At 46.8% G+C, this 19,983-nt stretch overlaps 1 protein-coding gene across 1 annotated transcript in view; it reads right to left on the bottom strand.

The window, feature by feature from the left end:
• The window catches only part of LOC119950781 (tyrosine-protein kinase STYK1-like), a 30,268-nt gene extending 17,618 nt beyond the window's left edge, over window positions 1-12,650 (bottom strand). Inside the window, exons 1-2 of the mRNA XM_038773552.1 lie at window positions 12,629-12,650; window positions 11,373-11,462 (exon numbers count right to left, since the gene is read on the bottom strand). Coding sequence (XP_038629480.1) covers window positions 11,373-11,451 — 79 coding nt within the window. The 5' untranslated portion in view covers window positions 11,452-11,462; window positions 12,629-12,650. The remainder of the gene's footprint in view (window positions 1-11,372; window positions 11,463-12,628) is intronic.
• Window positions 12,651-19,983: the final 7,333 nt, after the last annotated feature.

Genomic DNA, 19,983 nt, shown 5'->3' with positions numbered 1-19,983 from the left:
TGAGTTGGGATCTGCGAATATGTCATGAGCACTTCATGTGAACATATTTGAGTTCATATGGAAGAGACTGTAAAATAGGGGATAACATTACTTGGCTGGTAATCCAGTGGGCAAGGCGTCAGGAATAATAATAATAATGTTGATTGTCACAAGTAGGCTTACATTAACACTACAATGAAGCTACTGTGAAAATCCCCTCGTCGCCACATTCCGGCACCTGATCGGGTAAATGGCGGGAGAATTCAGAATGTCCAAATTACCTAACAGCACGTCTTTTGGTGACTTGTGGGAGGAAATCGGAGCACCCGGAGGAAACCCACACAGACACAGGGAGAAAGTGCAGACTCCACATAGACAGTGATCCAAACCGGGAATCGAACCTGGGACCCTGGAGCTGTGAAGCAACAGTGATACCCACTGTGCTACTGTGCCGCCCAAGCAGAGCTGCTTTTGAATGATCTATGTTGGATGTTAAGAATAAGGAATAAAATTTAGTGAGTTTCATTTTGTGTTTCTGTGTAGGAAAGGGTAAAACTCGTGATCGACAAAGGTAAATGCATTATCGGGTTCTGGTTTCATTTTCAAACCATGTCTGAGAGAATTTGCACCGGGAAAAGTAAACATCAGCTTGCGAGAAGTATTGGGAAGTTGCCGAGGAACCAGGGGCCACCTTTAAGTTCAAAGGACCTTTTGAGTTGTTACGTCGTGAGAGAGAAGGTGGCTCTGCCAGAGGCAGAACCACAGGGTAATAGGCAAGTTGGTTTTTGCAGTGATACAGTGGTTAGCATTTGCTGCCTCTCAGCGGGTAACTGCCTGTGCGGAGTCTGCACGTTCTCCCCGTGTCTGCATGGGTTTCCTCCAGGTGCTCTTGTTTCCTCCCACATTCCAAAGATGTTCAGTTTAGGTGGAGTTGCAAGGATAAGGTGGGGTGAGTGAGACTAGGCAGGGTGCTCGTTCAGAGGGTTTGTGCAGACTCAATGGGCCAAATGGCCTCCTTCTGCATTGTAAGAATCCTATTCTATGGAAAACAAGTCCCAGAAATGAAAGAACAGGTCATTCCCGAAACTAGGGCATGAAGAGAAATTCCAGGAAGTCTGAAGATAAAACGGAAGGGGAATTTGAACATTGAAGTTAAAGGCATGGCTGCGATGGGCAGAGCTGATGAAGTTGGCTGAAGAGCTGCCAGATACCTGAGGCAGTTGGGGGGTTCCAACCCCGTGGAGGCCCTCCGGAGTGGTCTGGTATGTGATCGGGCCCCACCAATCGGCGGGCCAGCCTCTCTGTCGGCTGGCCTCCTTTCTTCCGCCGGCAGGCCTGGATCCATGTGCCATTTTTGTGCAGGGCGGCCTGGGGGAGGATGGACACCGCGCATGCGCTAGTTGACGCTGGCCCAACTGGGACACAAGGTGCCGCGTCTTTTACACGGCGCCGGGTCTCTGACGCCGCACTGAGGCCCCACCCCCGTAAATCGCGCAACCCCCCTGCTAGCCCCATGGAGGGCGGAGATTAGGGGTCTGGGAACGGGCGCCGATGCCAGAGTAAAACACTCCAGTTTTTCTCCCGTTGGGAGAATCCTGCCCATAGTTTGCTTTCCGGAGGAGTTTGAATCTGCTGGTTGAGACTGGATCAAATACTGAGGGAAAGGACCAGCCCCATTCAAGTGAGAATACAGTGTGCTGGGCCACCCTCCTGAATAGGGTTTTAAGGTTTATTGGACTTTGTTATTGAATTGGAACAGTTAAGGGGGAATTCATTAAGTGTTATACATAGATTACTGCAGCTGTGTGGTGTCTTTATGTTTGTAATTGATACAAATTATTGCTGTGATATATGTTAACTACATTCTTAGAATAATGATTGAAGTGCCCAGGGAGTCTGATGAATCACACCTGAGGCGAAGGCTTTTGTGCTCTCTCCAAATTCAACATCAAGGCTATTAGTCAAGTAAACTACACAATACACTTTAGAGTTTCTAAGCTTTGGCTCATAACAAATTGGGGAATCGTCTGTGATAAAATTATATCTTTCGTGATTGGGTTGGCATAGTGAACTTATAGACAGTGAGGGGTGAGCATTTTTGTGTTTGCTTTTCAGGTGTTGTATTTAAGTTTAAATAGTATTGTAGATAATGGCTCTTTCAGAGGCTCAGATGTTTTTGTAGGTGGAGACGGTCATGCGCAGGACCTTACAAATGGAGATTAAAACAAGGCTTTTAGAATTGGCAAAAAACATTGCAGTCAACATCGCCTGACAAAATACGAAAAGAAGGGGTAATTGCATTTAAACTTGCCTGACACACACATTCATTGGAAAAGGCAAACATTCAATTACAGATCAAACCATTGAACCTGAAAAAGAATTAAAGATGCTTGAATTGCAGATTAGGGCACAAGAAAAGGAGAGAGAGGAAAAGGAAAAAGACAAAGAGAGAGACTTTGAACTTCGGAAACTGGTCATGAATAATGAACGTCAGTTAAAATTGGCGGAGGTAAAGAGAAAAGTACAGTCTGAGGATACTGATGAGGACAGTGAGAAAGAGCAAGAGGTTCATAGTCGAAGGCTTGGTGGGGATCTATTTAAATATGTCCAAGCATTGCCAAGTGTTTGATGAGAAGGGTGTAGAAGCCTTTTTCATTTCATTTGAGAAGGTGGTTATACAACTAAAATGGCCCTAGGACATGTGGGTATTACTGATTCAAACAAAGTTCGTAGGTAGAGCCAGTGAAGTGTTTGCATCACTATCGGAGGAGGTTTCTGGGACGTATGAGGGGTGAAAAAATCCACCCTATGTGCATATGAACTAATGCCTGAAGTCCACAGACAAAGGTATAGAAATTTAAGGAAAGAACCTGGTCAAATATACATAGCGTTTGAAAGGATCAAACAGAGTAATTTTGATAGGTGGATAAGGGCTTTGAAAATAGACCAAACGTATGAAGCTCTTAGAGAAATTATAATTTTGGAGGAGTTTAAAAATTCAATTCCTGATATAGTGAGAACTCATGTGGAAGAGCAGAGGGTTAAAACTGCGAGATTAGCAGCAGAAATGGCAGATGATTATGAATTAGTTCATAAATCAAATTTTGGTTTCCGACATCAGTTTCAGCCTGAGAGGGATAAAGGTAAAGGAGGTCTAATGGGAGATAATAAGGATAGTGTACCTCAGATTAAAAAAGAAATTCATGAGGATGGAAGAGAAATGAAAAGTTTCAGATATTTTCACTGTAATAAACTAGGCCATGTAAAGTCACAGTGTTGGGAGTTTAAGAAAAGCACTGGGAAGGCTGATGTGGTAAAACAGGATAAGCCAGTGGGGTTTGTTAAAATGGTACAGGAAAGTCCAATTGAAGTGAAGGAGGTGCAAAAGAATGTACAACCTGATCAAAAGGTGATTGATAAGAAGGTACCAGACCTCTTTAAATAATTTACTTGTGTGGGTAAAGTTTACTCATGTGTACCAGGAGGAATAGACAAAGAAGTCAGATTTTAAGAGATATGAGAGCTAGTCAAACTTTGATGGTAAGAGATGAGGACTAATGTAGTTTGGAAGGAATATTGCCAGAAAAGGTGGTAATATGTGGAATTCAGGGTGAGTAGAGCCGTGTTCCGTTATATAAGGTGAGGTTGAAGAGTTCAGTGAAGAGTGGTGAAGTGCTGGTAGGAGTATTGGAAAAACAATCTTGTCCAGGAATACAGTTTATTTTGCGTAATGATATAGCTGGATGGCATGTGGGTACGATGCCTTCTGTGGTTGAAAAGCCAGTGGAAAATCAAAAAACTGAAGTGTTGAAGGACGAATATCCTGGGATTTCTCCGGATTGTGTAGTAACAAGGTTGCAAAGTCACAGGTTAAGACAAGAGGAGTAATCAAAGAGTGAAGATCAAGTTGAAGTTGAATTATCAGAAACGATTTTTGATCAGATGGTTGGAAAAGAACACGAACAGGTGGAGGATGAGGTGGATATTTTTAGTTCAGGAAAGTTGCAGATTTACAACAGAAAGATGTAGAAATAAAACAGATGGATCAGAAAACATACACGGAAGAGGAATCTGAGTATAAACCGGAGTGTTATTACCTTAAAAATGATGTCTTAATGAGAAAATGGAGACCTTTACATATGCAGGCGAATGAAAAGTGGGCAGATGTTCATCAAGTAGTATTGCCGGTAAGGTATAGAAAGGAGATGTTGCAAGTTGCACATGAGGTACCAGTGGGAGATCATTTGGGAGTAAGGAAAACTCAAGCTAAAATACAAAAACATTTTTATTGGCGTCGCCTACATAAAGTTATAGTTAAATTTTGTCGATCATGTCACACATGTCAAGTGATAGGGAAACCTCAAGCAGTGATAAAACCAGCGCCCTTAATACCCATTCCAGCATTTGAGGAACCTTTTACCAGGGTCTTAATTGATTGTGTGGTTTAGCTCACCAGGCTAAATCGCTGGCTTTTAAAGCAGACCAAGCAGACCAGCAGCACGGTTCGATTCCCGTACCAGCCTCCCCGGACAGGCGCCGGAATGTGGTGACTAGGGGCTTTTCACAGTAACTTCATTGAAGCCTACTCGTGACAATAAGCAATTTTCATTTTCATTTCATTTCAAAATGAAAAGTGGGAATCAATACCTTTTAACTCTTCTGGGTTTCCAGAGGCCATTCCAGTACGCAATATTACAGCAAAAATGATTGTGGGGAGTTAATTAAAATTTTACTAGACATGGACTCCCCACAGAAATACAATCGGATCAAGGATCAAATTTTACCTCAAGGTTATTCAAGAAGGTTATGGATAGCTTAGGAGTAAAACAATTTAAATCAACTGCATACCATCCAGAATTGCACGGAGCGTTAGAACGTTCAGATGCTAATTTGAGGGCTTCTTGTCAAGATTACCCAGAGGATTGGGATAAAGGAATTCCATTTGTACTGTTTGCAATTAGGGATACACCTAACGAGTCAAACAAATTCAGTCCTTCTGAACTAAATTGTGATCATGAGGTAAGAGAACCACTTAAATTGATTAAGGAAAAATTGGTGAGTGAGCAGTCTGAAATTACATTATTGGATTCCGTGTCAAATTTTAGGGAACGATTAAATCGAGCAGGTGAATTGGTTAGACAACATTTAAAAGTTGCACAGCATGTGATGAAACAGGAAGTGGACGGTAAGCAAAAGTTCCTAGTTTTGCCAGTGGAGACAAGGTTTTAGTATTGTTACCAGTGGTAGGTGAACCTTTAAAAGCAAGGTTTTGTGAACTTTATCAGATTGAAAGGAAATTGAGTGAGGTGAATTATTTGGCAAGAATGCCAGATAGAAGGAAAACTCACCGAGTGTGTCATGTGAATATGCTTAAAAGATATTTTGAAAGGGAAGGAGGGCAAAAGGAGGAGGTTTTAGTGATTATAACTCAAAGTGAAGAACCAAATCCAGATGACTCTGAATTTGACATTCGTCAAATTAAATTGGATATCGAGGATGTTCTTAAAATTGGAATAAATTATTGAGTTACCTTCCAGAGGAAAAAGGAACTGATCTGAAAGAATTATTAATATCACATGGCCAAGTTTGTGGAAGTAAGTTGGGAAGTACTAAAATGGTTATACATGATGTAGATGTGGGAAATGCTGTTCCAATGAAACAACATCCATATAGACTTAACGCTATAAAATTGGCACAGGTTCAGAAAGGAATTGAAAGTATGCTTAAAAATAGCATAATTAAGGATAGCACGGTGGCTCAGTGGTTAGCACTGCAGTCTCACGGCGCCAAGGTCCCAGGGTCGATCCCGGCTCTGGGTCACTGTCTGTGTGGAGTTTACACATTCTCCCCGTGTCTGCGTGGGTTCCGTCCCCCCCAACACAAAGATGTGCAAGGTAGGTGGATTGAACAAGCTAAATTGCCCCTTAATTGAATAAAATGAATTGGGTACTCTAAATTTTTAAAAACAAACAAAAAAAAAAGGCATAATTGAAGTGGGTTACAGCGAGTGGAGCTCACCCATATTGAAGGTAACCAACAATTGTGTGTGGACTATAGAAAGGTTAATGCAGAACAGACTCTTATCTTATCCCACGGTTAGAGGACTACATTGAGAACATGGGATAATCAGATTTTATCTCCAAACTGAATTTACTGACAGGTATCTTTATTCAAAATGGTGAAGGAGATTTCCGCTTTTGTGGCTCCAGATGGTATGTACCAGTTCAAAGTTATGCCATTTGGCATGAAAAACGCCCCAGCCACATTTCAACGGTTAACTAACAAAGTCATTTCAGGATTGCCCAATCGTGTGGTATACATCGGCAATTTGGTGATTTTTAGTCAGACATTGAAAGAACATTTGAAGCATCTGATGGAGTTATTCGATCGACTTGAGTTGGGTGGTAAACCTAGCCAAAAGTGAGTTTGGAAAAGCCCAATTCACATTCCTTGGTCAAACAATTGGACATGGATAAATGGTCCCACGGAATGTGAAAGCAAAAGTTATTGGGGAGTTCTCAATACCCTCGACACAAAGGGAAATAATGAGATTTCTTGGCATGAGTGTTTTTTACCGTAAACTTGTTCCAAATTTTAGCAGCGTGGTTGCTCCACTGATGGACTTGCTGAAGAAGGGCAGCATATTTCAGTGGACAGCGGAGCGTCAACAGACATTTGATGGTCTGAAGGCTGTGTGAACCATTGCTTCTGTGTTGGCCACTTCAAATTCCACAAAACAATGCAAGGCGGCTATCGATGCGAGTGATGTGGGCGGGGGTGCTGTGCTCTTGCAAGAAGGTGATGAAGGAATAGAGAGGCATATTGGATATTTTTCCAAAAAAAAAATAATCACCAGAGGAAGTATTCAACAATGAAAAGGAGACTTTGAGCTTGGTGCTGGCTTTGCAACATTTTAACATTTGTGTCACTAACAATTCGTCTGAAACAGTTATATATTCTGATCATAATCCATTGATGTTTATGCAGAAATTCAAGAATAAAATGCCAGACTGTTTTGATGGAGTTTATTATTACAGCCATTTAATTTGAAACTTATACATGCGGCAGGACGAGAAAACGTGATAGCCAATGCTTTGTCATGAACGTGATGAAGAGAAGCAGATTCGATGTTGGAAGACAAAGAACTAAAATCAACTGTATTATTGTAAATGTTTGCCTGTTTTGATGTTTTAAAATGCTTGTAGGTTTATTGTCAAGTGTTAGAAATGGGCAAGTGAAAAGGTAAAAAATGAAACCATCTTTGAAGTTTATGGTTTATTTTTTTGTCTTGGGGAGGTGTCATGTGAGTGTCCCTTTAAGAAAGGTTTTTGTCTTGCCACATGGGTTCAGTGATGTCATTTTGTGGGTGGAGCTAAGCCGTGGCTTCAGTGATGTTATTTTGTGGGTGGAGCTAAGCCGTGGCTGTGAGGTGTTTTGGGTTTCAGTTTTGGGCTCAGAGGAAGAAAGAAGTGTTTTTTCCCTGTCTTTCTCTATTTTCATTTTAAAAACTGTTCCCGTGAAAAACATTGGGTGTGGCTACCTGCCTTGATAACTTTAAAGATATAGTTTGCTTTCCAGAACAAGTTTGAATCTGCTGGTTGAGACTGGATCAAAATCTCAGGGAAAGAACTAGTCCCATTCAAGCGAGAATGCGGTGTGCTGGGCCACGCCTTTGTATAGGCTTTTTTGGTTTATTGAATTTTGTTATTGAATTGGAACAGTTAAGGGGGAATTCATTAAGTGTTATACATAGATTACTGTCGCTGTGTGGTGCTGTTATGTGAGTAATTGATAAACATTCTTGCTGTGTGTTTATATATATATATATATATAAATATATATATGGTAACTATAGTCTTAGAATAAACCATGTTTTGATTAAAGTGTCTCGGGAGTCTGCCGTATCACACCTGAAGTGAAGGCTCTTGTGCTCATCCTAGCCAAATTCAACATAAAGATTGTAGGTCAGGTGAACTCCATAATACACTTTGAAGTTTCTAAGCCCTGGCCCATAACTATCGTATAGTATCATAGTCAAACTTTTCATATTTAATAAATGTGATATTTTTTGTTGTTAAAAACAAATTTTCGGTTCTGTAACTCTGTCCCTCCAAAAACGTTACGGTCTTCGACACCAGGTTCCATTCTGGGGTCTTTCCCGTCCAGTTTAACATCAGCTGGGGTCGCACAGGACGTTAATTCTTTGGGGGTAAGGTTCGAACGTTACCATGGCAACTTGCCGATTTGGAATTTATTTAATGAAAACTGGAATTTGGAGCTCGTTACCAAAACAACAAAGCATCTTAAAAAACCATCTGGCTCACGAATGGCTTTGAGGGAGGGCTATCTGCCAGCCGTACCAGCCTTCTAGAAGACATAAAGTGCCACATGACAGACTTCGAGTCATAGAATTTTTACAGCACAGGAAGAGGCTCTTCGGCCCATTATGTCTGTGCTGACCATCAATCACCTACCTATTCTACTCCCATTTTCCCAGCACTAAGCCCATGCTGTGGTGTTTCAAGTGCTCAACTAACTGCTCTTTAAATGTTGTGAGGGTTCCTTCCTCCACCACCCTTTCAGGCAGCCAGTTCCAGATTCCCACCACCCTCTGGGTGAAAATATTTTTCCCCAAAGCCCCTCTGCACCTCCTGCCCCTTCCTTAAATCTATGCCTCCTGGCGATTGACCCCTCTGCTAAGGGGAAAAATTGCTTCCCCTCTATCCCTCATAATTTTGCACACCTTGATCAGGTACCCCCTCAGCCTTGTCTGCTCCAGAGAAAGCAGCCCCGGCCGAACCAATCTCTCTTCATTGCTGAAACGCTCCAGCCCAGGCAACATCTTGGTGAATCTCCTCTGCACCCTCTCTAGTGCAATCACATCCTTCCTATCGTGTAGTGACCAGAATTGCACACATTTTGGGGGGGGGGGGGGGGGGGGGGGGAGAGACAGTTTCAAAATTTACGGACAACACTAAACTTGGAAGTGTTGTAAACGATGAGGAAGTCAGTGTAGAACTTCAAAAGAGGTTAGTGGGGTGGGCAGAGAGGTGGCAGATGCAGTTCAATGCAGAGAAGTGTGAGGTGATGCAGTTTGGTAGGAAGAACATGGAGAGACAATATTCAATGAAGAGGTAACATTCTAAAAGGGGATCAGAGGAACCGGGATGTATTTGTATATTGACCATTGAAGGTGGCATGACAGGTGGACAAATCGGTTGATAAAGCAGAGAGTATTCTGGGCTTTATTAACAGGGGTACAGAACACAAGGGCAAGGAGGGTATACTGAACTTATACAAGATACTAGTTAGACCTCAGCTGGAATATTGTGGACAGTTCTGGGCGTCACATTATAGGAAAGATGTGAACGCATTGCAAAGTACAGGAGAGATTCAAAAGAATGGGCAGCACGGTAGCATGGTGGTTAGCATAAATGCTTCACAGCTCCAGGGACCCAGGTTCGATTCCCGGCTGGGTCACTGTCTGTGCGGAGTCTGCACGCCCTCCCCGTGTGTGCGTGGGTTTCCTCCGGGTGCTCCGGTTTCCTCCCACAGTCCAAAGATGTGCGGGTTAGGTGGATTGGCCATGCTAAATTGCCCGTAGTGTCCTAAAAAGTAAGGTTAAGGGGGGGGGGGGGTTGTTGGGTTACGGGTATAGGGTGGATACGTGGGTTTGAGTAGGGTGATCATTGCTCGGCACAACATTGAGGGCCGAAGGGCCTGTTCTGTGCTGTACTGTTCTATGTTCTATGTTCTAATGGTTCCAGGGATGAGAAACTTCAGCTACGAGGACTGGTTGGAGAGGTTGGGACTGTTCTCCTTAGAGAGAAGAAGACTGAGGAGATTTGATCGGTGTTCTAACCCCCACAAGGGGAAACCAATGTCAATCTCCCCATGGGACCCATCGAGTATGCGCTCCCCAGGTGGGGGCCAGAAGCCACCCAGCCAGAGCTCGTTAACAACTGCACATAAAACCTGGCCCGAAGCATGGTCTGGTGTGGTTGGTTGTCCCAGTGAAGACTGGATTGGGAAGAGAGCTACTCCCATGGGCTGAATATTGTAGACAGTTCAATCCATCCTTGTTCCACTACTGCTGGCTTCCTCCAGTTACTAAAATAGAGATGTTCAAAATAGCGAGGGGGCTAGTCAGAGTCGATGGGGAGAAACTGTTCCCGCACGTAAAAGGATCCGGAATGAGAGGGCACAGATTTAATTTGCAAAAGAAGCAAATGTGACGTGGGAAAACACTTTTTCACACAGCGAGTGGTTGGGTCTGGGACACATGGCCTGGGAGTGTGGTGGAGGCAGGTTTAATCAAGGCATTCAAGAGGGCGTTGGATGATTATGTGAATAACAATGATGTGCAGGGGTAGAGAGAAAAGGGAGGAGAACGGTACTGAGTCATGATGCTCGTTTAGAGAGACACAATGGACTGAATGGCTTCATTCTCCATGGTCACCTATCTATGGTTCTGCCCGGCCTACATGTGACTCCAGACCCATTGCAATGGAATTGACTCTTAACTGCCCCTCTGAAATATTTAAGGGGACTTAGGGATGGGCAACAAACTCTGTCCTTGCCCAGTGACACCCACATCACATGAAAGGATAATTTTATAAATGTTTAGCCCTGGGAGTGTTATTATTGCAAAGCTAAAGATCACCAAAATGCTTAGCTTTGGAGATTGCTGGAACATCTGGACAAAAACGGCAGTTCAGAAGGTTGCCCACACATGTCTAATAGAGTCAGAGCAGAAGCGATTGAACCATAAGTGGGAGAACTGGAGACATGACGTCTACACTGCTTCAAAAGAAATGTAGTCCAGAGTGATGTTCACTTAAAAGCATTCAGTGAACCCTGCAAGGCGGTGTCGTTTTGAAGGTGGGCAGGGCTTAAAAGAAGGTTCTCTGATTTCTATTCATCTGAATGTTCAGTGGAAGAGGAAGAGGCTCAAAGGAGATTTCACTTTGGAGTTAGGGCTCAGAGAAGCCCTGGGAGCTGCTAGGTGCAGCTCAGAGTTGCACGTTGGACCTCGTGTGGTTTGCAGCTCACAGAGAAGCCCTGGGAACTATGAATAAGGCTGCAGGCATTGAGAACACAGTGCAGCAGGGAGACAGGTGCAAAGTTGCTGATCCGCAACTGGAAGTGCACTAGTAATTAGAAGTGGGTGTGCCGTGTTGTGAATCCCATGGAACACAGTCTCAGGAGTAAATTGAACTGGTGGGAGCTGCACAGTCTTGGAGGCAGTCCTCGAGCAGGGAGAGGCTCAACATGGGACTGGGTGAGAGGGAGGGACTAGCTGGACATGCCTCTTTTTGCGCAGCTACAGAACACAACTCTCCCTGTGAGTTAATTCCCCAACTTCCCTCCAAAAACACAAAAAGGAGACTTACCACAGAGTTGGTTGTCCTTGGCACATGGGGAGCTGGAGGGGTCAAGGTTCCTGGGTTCATCGCTCGCCATGGAAACCATGCACTGGTGACCTATCACAGAGAGAATAAACTTCACACTGACCTTCCCTCAGCCGCTTCCGTTCCCCGTAGTACTGAAGGAGTGCTGCACTGTCAGAGGGTCATACTGAGGGAGTGCTGCACTGTTAGAGGATCAGTACTGAGGGAGTGCTGCACTGTTAGAGGATCAAGGGAGCGCCAAGGATGCAGGAGTAGCAGATATTTTTGCTTCTCCTCGTTTGTCCCACAGCTCAGAATCCGGAACCTGTTTGAACTCCACCTCCTGCAAGTTCCCCTCCGGGCCACTCACCATTCCGACTTGGATGTAGATTGGCCATTCCTTCATTGTCGCTGGGTTAGAATCATGGAACCCCTCCTTAACAGCACTGTGGGTGTACCTACGCCTCGCGGACAGCAGCAGTTTCAAGATGGCGGCTCAGCACCAACTTCTCAACGGGCAGTTAGGGATGGGTAATAAATGCTGGGTCTGGCCCAGCGACACCCACATTGCAACGTGTGAATAAATTCAAATACGTGGGGAATTAGGACAGAGCAGTGATATAAACTTGCTAATATCACATTACAAAACTTTTTAAAATTGATTTACGGGATGTGGGCGTCGCTGTTTAGGCCAGCATTTATTGCCCATCCCTAGTTGTCCTTCAGAAGGTGGTGGTGAGTTGCCATCTTGGACCAATGCAGTCCTTGAGGTATAGGTACATCCAATGTGCTGTTAGGGAGGGAGTTCCAGGATGTTGCTCCAGAGACATGGAAGGAACAGCGATATATTTCCAAGTCAGGGTGGTAAGTGACTTGACTTGGAGGGGAACCTCCAAGTGGCGGGGTTCCCAGGTATCTGCTGCTCTTGTCCTTCTAGATGGTAGTGGTCATGGGTTTGGAACATTATTGAGTTACTACAATGCATCTTGTAGATGGGACAAATGGCTGCCACTGTTAGTCGGTGGTGAAAGGGGGAGCAATCGAGTGAGGCTGCTTTGTCCTGGATTGTGTCGAGCTTCTTGAGTGTTGTTGGAGCTGCATTCATCCAGACAAGTGGAGAGCATTCCATTACACTCCTGACCAACGAAGGTTTGGAAATATTTCACATTTCTGACATGAATGAATGTGCCGGAGGTCACAAAACAGGTTAAACCCGTCCACACCAGTTAAATAGTTCAGCGTAATAGAGCTTTACTCACTATCTGGTTTAGCACAGTGGCTAAGACAGCTGGCTTGTAATACAGAACAAAACCAGCAGTGCAGGTTCAATTCCTGTTCCAGCCTCCCTGAACAGGCGCCGGAATGTGGTGATTTGGGGCTTTTCACAGTAACTTAATTGAAGCCTACATATGAAAATAAGTGATTATTATTAATTAACCCTGTGCTGCACCTGCCCTGGTGCTCTTGGAGTGTTTGGGAATGTAGGGGGAGCTTTACTCTGCATCTAACACCGTGCTGTGCCTGTCCTGGGGACAGTGTAGAGGGAACTTCATTCACTATCCAATGATAGTGCTGAACCAATACTTTCTGAGATCCCTGGTCCAGCAGATATATAAGTACATTTAGCCACACACTCCCTTTCTCTCTCTTTCCCCCTCCATCTCTCTCCCCATGTCTCTCTCATTCTCTCTCTCCTTGTCTATCAATCTCTCCTCTCCCTTTGTCTCCCTGTCTCTCTCCCTCTTTTTCTCTCTCCGTTTCTCTTCCTCTCTCCCCCGTCTCTTTCTCTCCCTCTTTCTCACTCTCCGTCTCTCCGTGTCTCTCCCTCCCCGTCTCTTTCTCCCTCTCTCTCCCCATCTGCCTCCCTCTCTGCCCCATCTTTCTCTTCTCCCCCTGTCTGTCTCTCTCCCCATCTGTCTCTCTCTCTCCCTCTGTGCCTGTGTGTGTGTGTGTGTGTGTGTGACATTGGCTTTGTTCCAGTTGCTGGGCGATACACTAACACAAGACGGCAATTGGGGAACCTGTCTGACTGCTCCAGCTCAGCTTGGAGAAATCTGACCCATATGTATGTGTGGAACATCCAGCCACCTCCCCGCCCATTCCCCACACCCCCAGCTTGTGGCAGTGACCCTCACTCTCAGACTGCCCTCTCTCACTCAGTGATAACCCCCCCCCCCCCCCACTACCAGCCCAAACCCCCCCCCCCCCCCCCCCACCCACTACCAGCCGACTCCCAAGGTCTCCCAGAGAGTTGGGACTGGAGTCAGCTGCTTCCTTACCAGTCTGGGAGATTGCACTGCCACTTCCGTCTTCGTGAATGGGGACCTCTGTCCACAGTTACACCATCATCAACACCCCTTACCTCTTATTTGCTTTTACATTTACTTACTCACTCTCTCACCGTCTCTATCTCTCCCTGTCGGTCTCTCCCTCTTTGTCTTCCTCCCTCTTTCTCTGTCAATGAGCCTTTCTGTCTCTCTTTCTCTTTCGCTCTCTCTCTTGCTCTCTCTGTTGATCTCTCTCTCTCTCGATCTCTCTCTGTCGGTCTCTCTCTCTCTGTCGGTCTCTGTCTCTGTCGGTCTCTCGCTTTCTCCGTCGGTCTCTCTCTCTCTGTCGGTCTCTCTCTCTCTGTTGATCTCTCTCTCTCTCTCGGTCTCTCTCTCTCTGTCGGTCTCTCTCTCTCTCTGTCGGTCTCTCTCTCTCTCTCTGTCGGTCTCTCTCTCTGTCTTTCTCCCGTGAGAAGGCAAAAACCAGTAAAATGGGGAAATAAGAATGCTGCTCTGAAGTATTTTCCTTCTGGGTCGCTCTCTCTCCTGTACACCTGCCGAGGCAGTGTCACCACAAACACAGTGACTCAGTTTGGGAAACTCCACCCTCTCTCCAAAGGTTAAGGTAACAAGTCACATAATTGCCAAAGGGCAAAATTGCATGACGCAATCGGTGAGGCTGAGAGCTGGTTAATCATTCATCTCCAGATGGAATTGGCAACATTTACAGAGAGGAATGAGAGACATGGCAAAGTCGTAACAGGAGGAGGAAGTCAATTACTTGAATATCGAGAGGGGCAGGGGTATTGAGGGGGCGAGAGTTCCTCGAGCTTGTGCAGGAGTATGTTCCCAAACCGTACGCTGGCTGTCCAATCAGGGAGGAGGCAGTTCCAGACCATATTCTGGGGAATGAGGTGCAGCAAGTGGTTCAAGTTTGAGCAGAAGATTTAAGAAATAGTGATCACTGGATCATTAGGCAGAATATGGTAAAGGAGCGAGAATGATCGATGGCCGGAAGAATGAAGTGCGGGCTGGGCCAACCTCAGTGGGTTAAGATTGAGGCTCAGCATCTGCGAGTAAATGTATTCCAGGATGGTGAGTGACTCAGAGGGGAACTTGCAGGGGGTGATGTTCCCCACGTGTCTGCTGGACCTTACCCTTAGATGGTAGAGGTCATGGGTTTGGCAGGTTCTGTCGAAGGAGCCTTTGTGAGTCACTGCAGTGCATCTTGTAGATGGGATCGAGTTGACCCTCCGACAGTGCCACATTCCCTCAGCACTGATCCTCAGACAGTGCGGCACTCCCTCAGCACTGACCCTCCGACAGTGCACCATTCCCTCAGCACTGACCGTTCGGCAGTACGGCACTCCCTCAGCACTGAACCGCTGATAGTGCAATGCTCCTTCAGCACTGGCCCTCCGATAGTACGGCACTCCCTGAGCACTGACCCTCCGACAGTGCACCATTCCCTCAGCAGTGAACCGCCGGCAGTTTGGCACCCCCTCAGCACTGACTCTCCGACAGTGCGGCGCTCCCTCAGCACTGACCCTCCGACAGTGTCGCGCTCCCTCGTTACTGACCCCCCCCCCCCCCCCCCCCCCCCCGGACACTGCGGCGCTCCCTCGCCGACTGTGCAACACTTCTTCAACACTGACTCTCCAACAGTGCGCCACTCCCTCAGCATTGACTTTCCAACGGTACGGCACTCTTTCAATACTGACGCTCCGACAGTCCGGCACTCCCTCAGTACTGACTCTCTTGACATTTCAGCATTCCTTCACTAGTGAGGCTTTGATAGTGCACTACTCCCTCAGTACTGACCCTCCAAAGCTGATGAGCTGCATTCTTCACCCTCTGCAATGTGTGGTGTAAGTACACCCATAGTGCAGTCAGGGTCCACGATTCTGACCCTGCGACAGTGAAGGAACGGCCGACACATTTATGGTGAGTGACTCGGAGGGGAGCTTGCATGGGTGGCGTTCCCCCCTGTGCCTGAGGCACCTTGTCCTTCTAGATGGCAGTAGTCATGGGATTGGAAGGTAAACCGAAGTAGGAATTAAGGTGTAAGGTAGGGAACAGTGACTGATTTCCAAGTCTCAATGTCTGCTCATGATGTATCAAAAGAACTGGATATAAAAAGCCATAGGCGACGGCAACACAACTCGTGCTCATTGTTTCTGCTTTAATATATTCCGATGTTACAGATGTCTGAGAGCTGGAGCGAATTATGCTCCCTGGCATGGGCTGTCGAAGAGAAAAATGTTCTACAAAGTTTAAAAACAAACCCTAGGATTAAAATATCCAAATTTAAGATTATAAATCCGATTTCTGGCACCCGTCTGGGTCAATAATACACACTATATGCACGGATGGAAGAACTTCATCTTTTGGATGTTAAAAGGTCACATCACAGCACCCCCCCCCCCCCCCCTCCACTGGCAGGAGGGTATCACTACACGTGACATGTTTACATTGGCAGTTACCACATTAAGCTCCACCTGTCCACATTAATAAAAGAGAGCCTGATATAAAAGCCAGGTGAATGGAAGTACACACAGCAACCCCCCCATCACCCCCAGAGAACCCTGCTACATCTATTGAAAAGGCATCATGGTGAGGCTGACCAATTACATTTTTCTTTTCCAGCACCGAGAGAATCATAGAATTTACAGAGGTTACAATTAATCGCGTTAGATGGTTGATTTGCCTGTGACTGCTCTCTGTAGCCACTGATAGCGTGTCTGTTTACAGAAGAAATCAGGCTGAAGCAATGTGTGGGAGTCTGCTGTGTATACATGTCACGCTGAGACTGCCTGCTGCCATTCTTGGCGCTGTAGCATGACTATATATCTGGGAAATAAGAGGGAAGCAAAATATGGGAACTTGCTATGTAAACATGTCACGTTGCAACTCTTCCCAGCTGCAACTGTAACATGACTGTTTACATAGAAAATAAGAGGGGCAGCTATATGTGGGGACTCGCTTTGTAAACATGCCACATTGCAATACCTTCCTGTTACCACTGGAGGCGCTTGAGCATGACTGTTTACACAGGAAATCAGAGGGAAGCAATATGTGGGAACTTGCTATGTAAACATGTCTCACTGCAACTCCTCCCTGCTGCTACAGGTGGTGCTGTAATGTGAATGTTTACATAAGAAATCTCCATCACCAAGCTAGAAAGCAATTTTGGCTGATAAACAGAATGAATTTTATCAAGGAGAGGTAGTTTTTTTTCTGATCCCGTGGGTTTGTTGGAGGGGGAGGGGCATCATATTTTGGGTATGAAGTCTTCTATGTTTTTTCTCTCTTCTGCCCCTCCTCGATTTCCTCATGCTGGGTGTCTCGTTGAATTGAGGTCCGGGTTTATTTGACGAGCCAAAGTATCTGAGAGAGAGAGAGAGAGAGAGAGAGAGCAGATTTGAGTTAGAAGGTTAGAGTACGTGCAGGCCATTCAGACTCCTCTGCACACTGCTGGTGTTCCTGCGCCTCACAGGAATCCTCCCACACTGCTCCAAGTGTAGTCTAACCGAGGACTACGGAGACCAGAACTCTGCTCGATGCTCAGAGTGCGTGTAACCAAGGGATACAGAGACCAGAACTGTGCACGGTGCACTGGGTGTGGTCCAACCGAGGGACACGGAGACCAGAACTGTGCACAGTGCTCCGAGTGTAATCTAACCGAGGGACACGGAGACCAGAACTGTGCACAGTGCTCCGAGTGTAATCTAACCGAGGGACACGGAGACCAGAACTGTGCACGGTGCTCCGAGTGTAATCTAACCGAGGGACACGGAGACCAGAACTGTGCACGGTGTTCCAAATGTAGTCGAACCGAGAGATACGGAGACCAGGGGCGAGAGTCTCCCGCAATCGGCGGGGCTGGCCGTACCGGCGCCAAAGGGTGGCATGAACCACTCCGGCGTCGGGCCGCCCGGAAGGTGCGGACTCCTCTGCACTTCCGGGGGCTAGGCCGGTGCTGGAATGGTTGGCGCCGCGCCAACCGGCACCGAAGGGTCTCGGCCGGCCGGCGCGAGTTTTCCCCGGAGGGAAAGAGTGCCCCCACGGCACAGGCCCGCCCGCTGATCGGTGGGACCCGAATGCGGGCCAGGCCACGATGGTGGCCCCCCTGGGGCCGGATCCCCCCCCCCCCCGGAGGACGCCGGCAGGACTGGCCGAAAACAGGCGGCCGCTCGGCCCATTGGGGCCCGGAGAATCGCCGGGGCATTGCCAATGGCCCCCGACTGGCGCGGTGGGATCCCCGCACCCGCTCAAAAACCGGCACTGGAGAATTCGGCAGCCGGCGTCGGAGCGGGATTTACGCCCCCCCCCCCCCCCCCCCCCCCCCAAGCGATTCTCCGACCCGGCAGGGGGTTGGAGAATCCCGCCCCAGAACTGTACACTGTGCTCCAAGTGCGGTTACGATGACCAGGGGCTGGATTCTCCTCCGCGCCACATTTCTGCCCCAACCCGCCGGCGGGATTCTCCGTTACTTCAGCTGGTCAATAGGGTTTCCCATTGTGGGGCAGCCCCATGCCGTCAGGAAACCCCCTCTAGGGAGAACACTCTACCCCGGAATAATTGGAAACATTCAATCCAAATTTTCTCTCGAGACCTGAAAGGCTCCATGTTAGGCCACAAATAAAGTCAGGGCTTTTCCTCATCGGACTCACCCGCCTCGATGGTAGGAATTCCTGGGACTATTCTTCATTCACCTGTTGTGGTGGCGGGGCCGGTGGTGTATCCGGTTTCTCTGCTGTTTTGCTCTGGGAAGGTGGAGAGAGAAAAGGGATCAGAGACAATCAAGAGAACAAGAACAAAGAACAAAGAAAATTACAGCACAGGAACAGGCCCTTCGGCCCTCCCAGCCTGCGCCGATCCAGATCCTTTATCTAAACCTGTTGCCTATTTTCCAAGGTCAACTTCTCTCTGTTCCCCACCTGTTCATATACCGGTCCAGATGCATCGTAAATGATGCTATCGTACCCGCCTGTACCACCTCCGCTGGCAAAGCATTCCAGGCACCCACCACCCTCTGCGTAAAAACCTTTCCACGCACATCTCCCTTAAACTTTCCCCCTCTCACCTTGAAATCGTGACCCCTTGTAACTGACACCCCCACTCTTGGAAAAAGCTTGTTGCTATCCACCCTGTCCATACCTCTCATAATTTTGTAGACCTCAATCAGGTCTCCCCTCAACCTCCATCTTTCCAATGAAAACAATCCTAATCTACTCAACCTTTCTTCATAGCTAGCACCCTCCATACCAGGCAACATCCTGGTGAACCTCCTCAGCACCCTCTCGAAAGCATCCACATCCTTCTGGTAATGTGGCGACCAGAAACTGCACGCAGTATTCCAAATGTGGCCTAACCAAAGTCCTATACAACTGTAACATGACCTGCCGACTCTTGTACTCAATACCCCGTCCGATGAAGGCAAGCATGATGTATGCCTTCTTGACCACTCTATCGACCTGCGTTGCCACCTTCAGGGTACAATGGACCTGAACTCCCAGATCTCTCTGTACATCAATTTTCCCCAGGACTCTTCCATTGACCATATAGTCTGCTCTCGAGTTAGATCTTCCAAAATTCATCACCTCGCATTTGCCTGGATTGAACTCCATCTGCCATTTCTCTGCCCAACTCTCCAATCTATCTATATTATGCTGTATTCTCTGACAGTCCGCCTCGCTATCTGCAACTCCACCAATCTTAGTATCATCTGTAAACTTGCTCATCAGACCACTTATACCTTCGTCCAGATCCTGGCTGTTTAGCACAGGGCTAATTCGCTGGCTTTGAAAGCAGACCTAGCAGGCCAGCAGCACGGTTCGATTCCCATAACAGCCTCCCCGAACAGGCGCCAGAATGTGGCGACTAGGGGCTTTTCACAGTAACTTAATTTGAAGCTTACTCATGACAATAAGCGATTTTCATTTCATTTCATTTATGTATATCACAAACAACAGTGGTCCAAGCACAGATCCCTGTGGAACACCACTAGTCACCTTTCTCCATTTTGAGACACTCCCTTCCACCACTACTCTGTCTCCTGTTGCCCAGCCAGTTCTTTATCCATCTAGCTAGTACACCCTGAACCCCATACAACTTCACTTTTTCCACCAACCTGCCATGGGAAACTTTATCAAATGCTTTACTGAAGTCCATGTATATGACATCTACAGCCCTTCCCTCATCAATTAACTTTGTCACAAAGGGAGAGATGCACAAACTCCTTCTCGGCCTGTGTGTCTCACTCCCACTTTCCTCCCATCTCTCTCTCCCACAGTCTCCCCCTCTCCAACCTGTCCTGGGAATGTTTGATGGGGACAGTGTAGAGG

Source organism: Scyliorhinus canicula, chromosome 16 (assembly GCF_902713615.1).
Source record: "Scyliorhinus canicula chromosome 16, sScyCan1.1, whole genome shotgun sequence".
Classification (NCBI taxonomy): domain Eukaryota; kingdom Metazoa; phylum Chordata; class Chondrichthyes; order Carcharhiniformes; family Scyliorhinidae; genus Scyliorhinus; species Scyliorhinus canicula.
The sequence above is the reverse complement of the archived record's forward strand: the minus strand, read 5'-3'. Positions and strand labels throughout refer to the sequence as shown.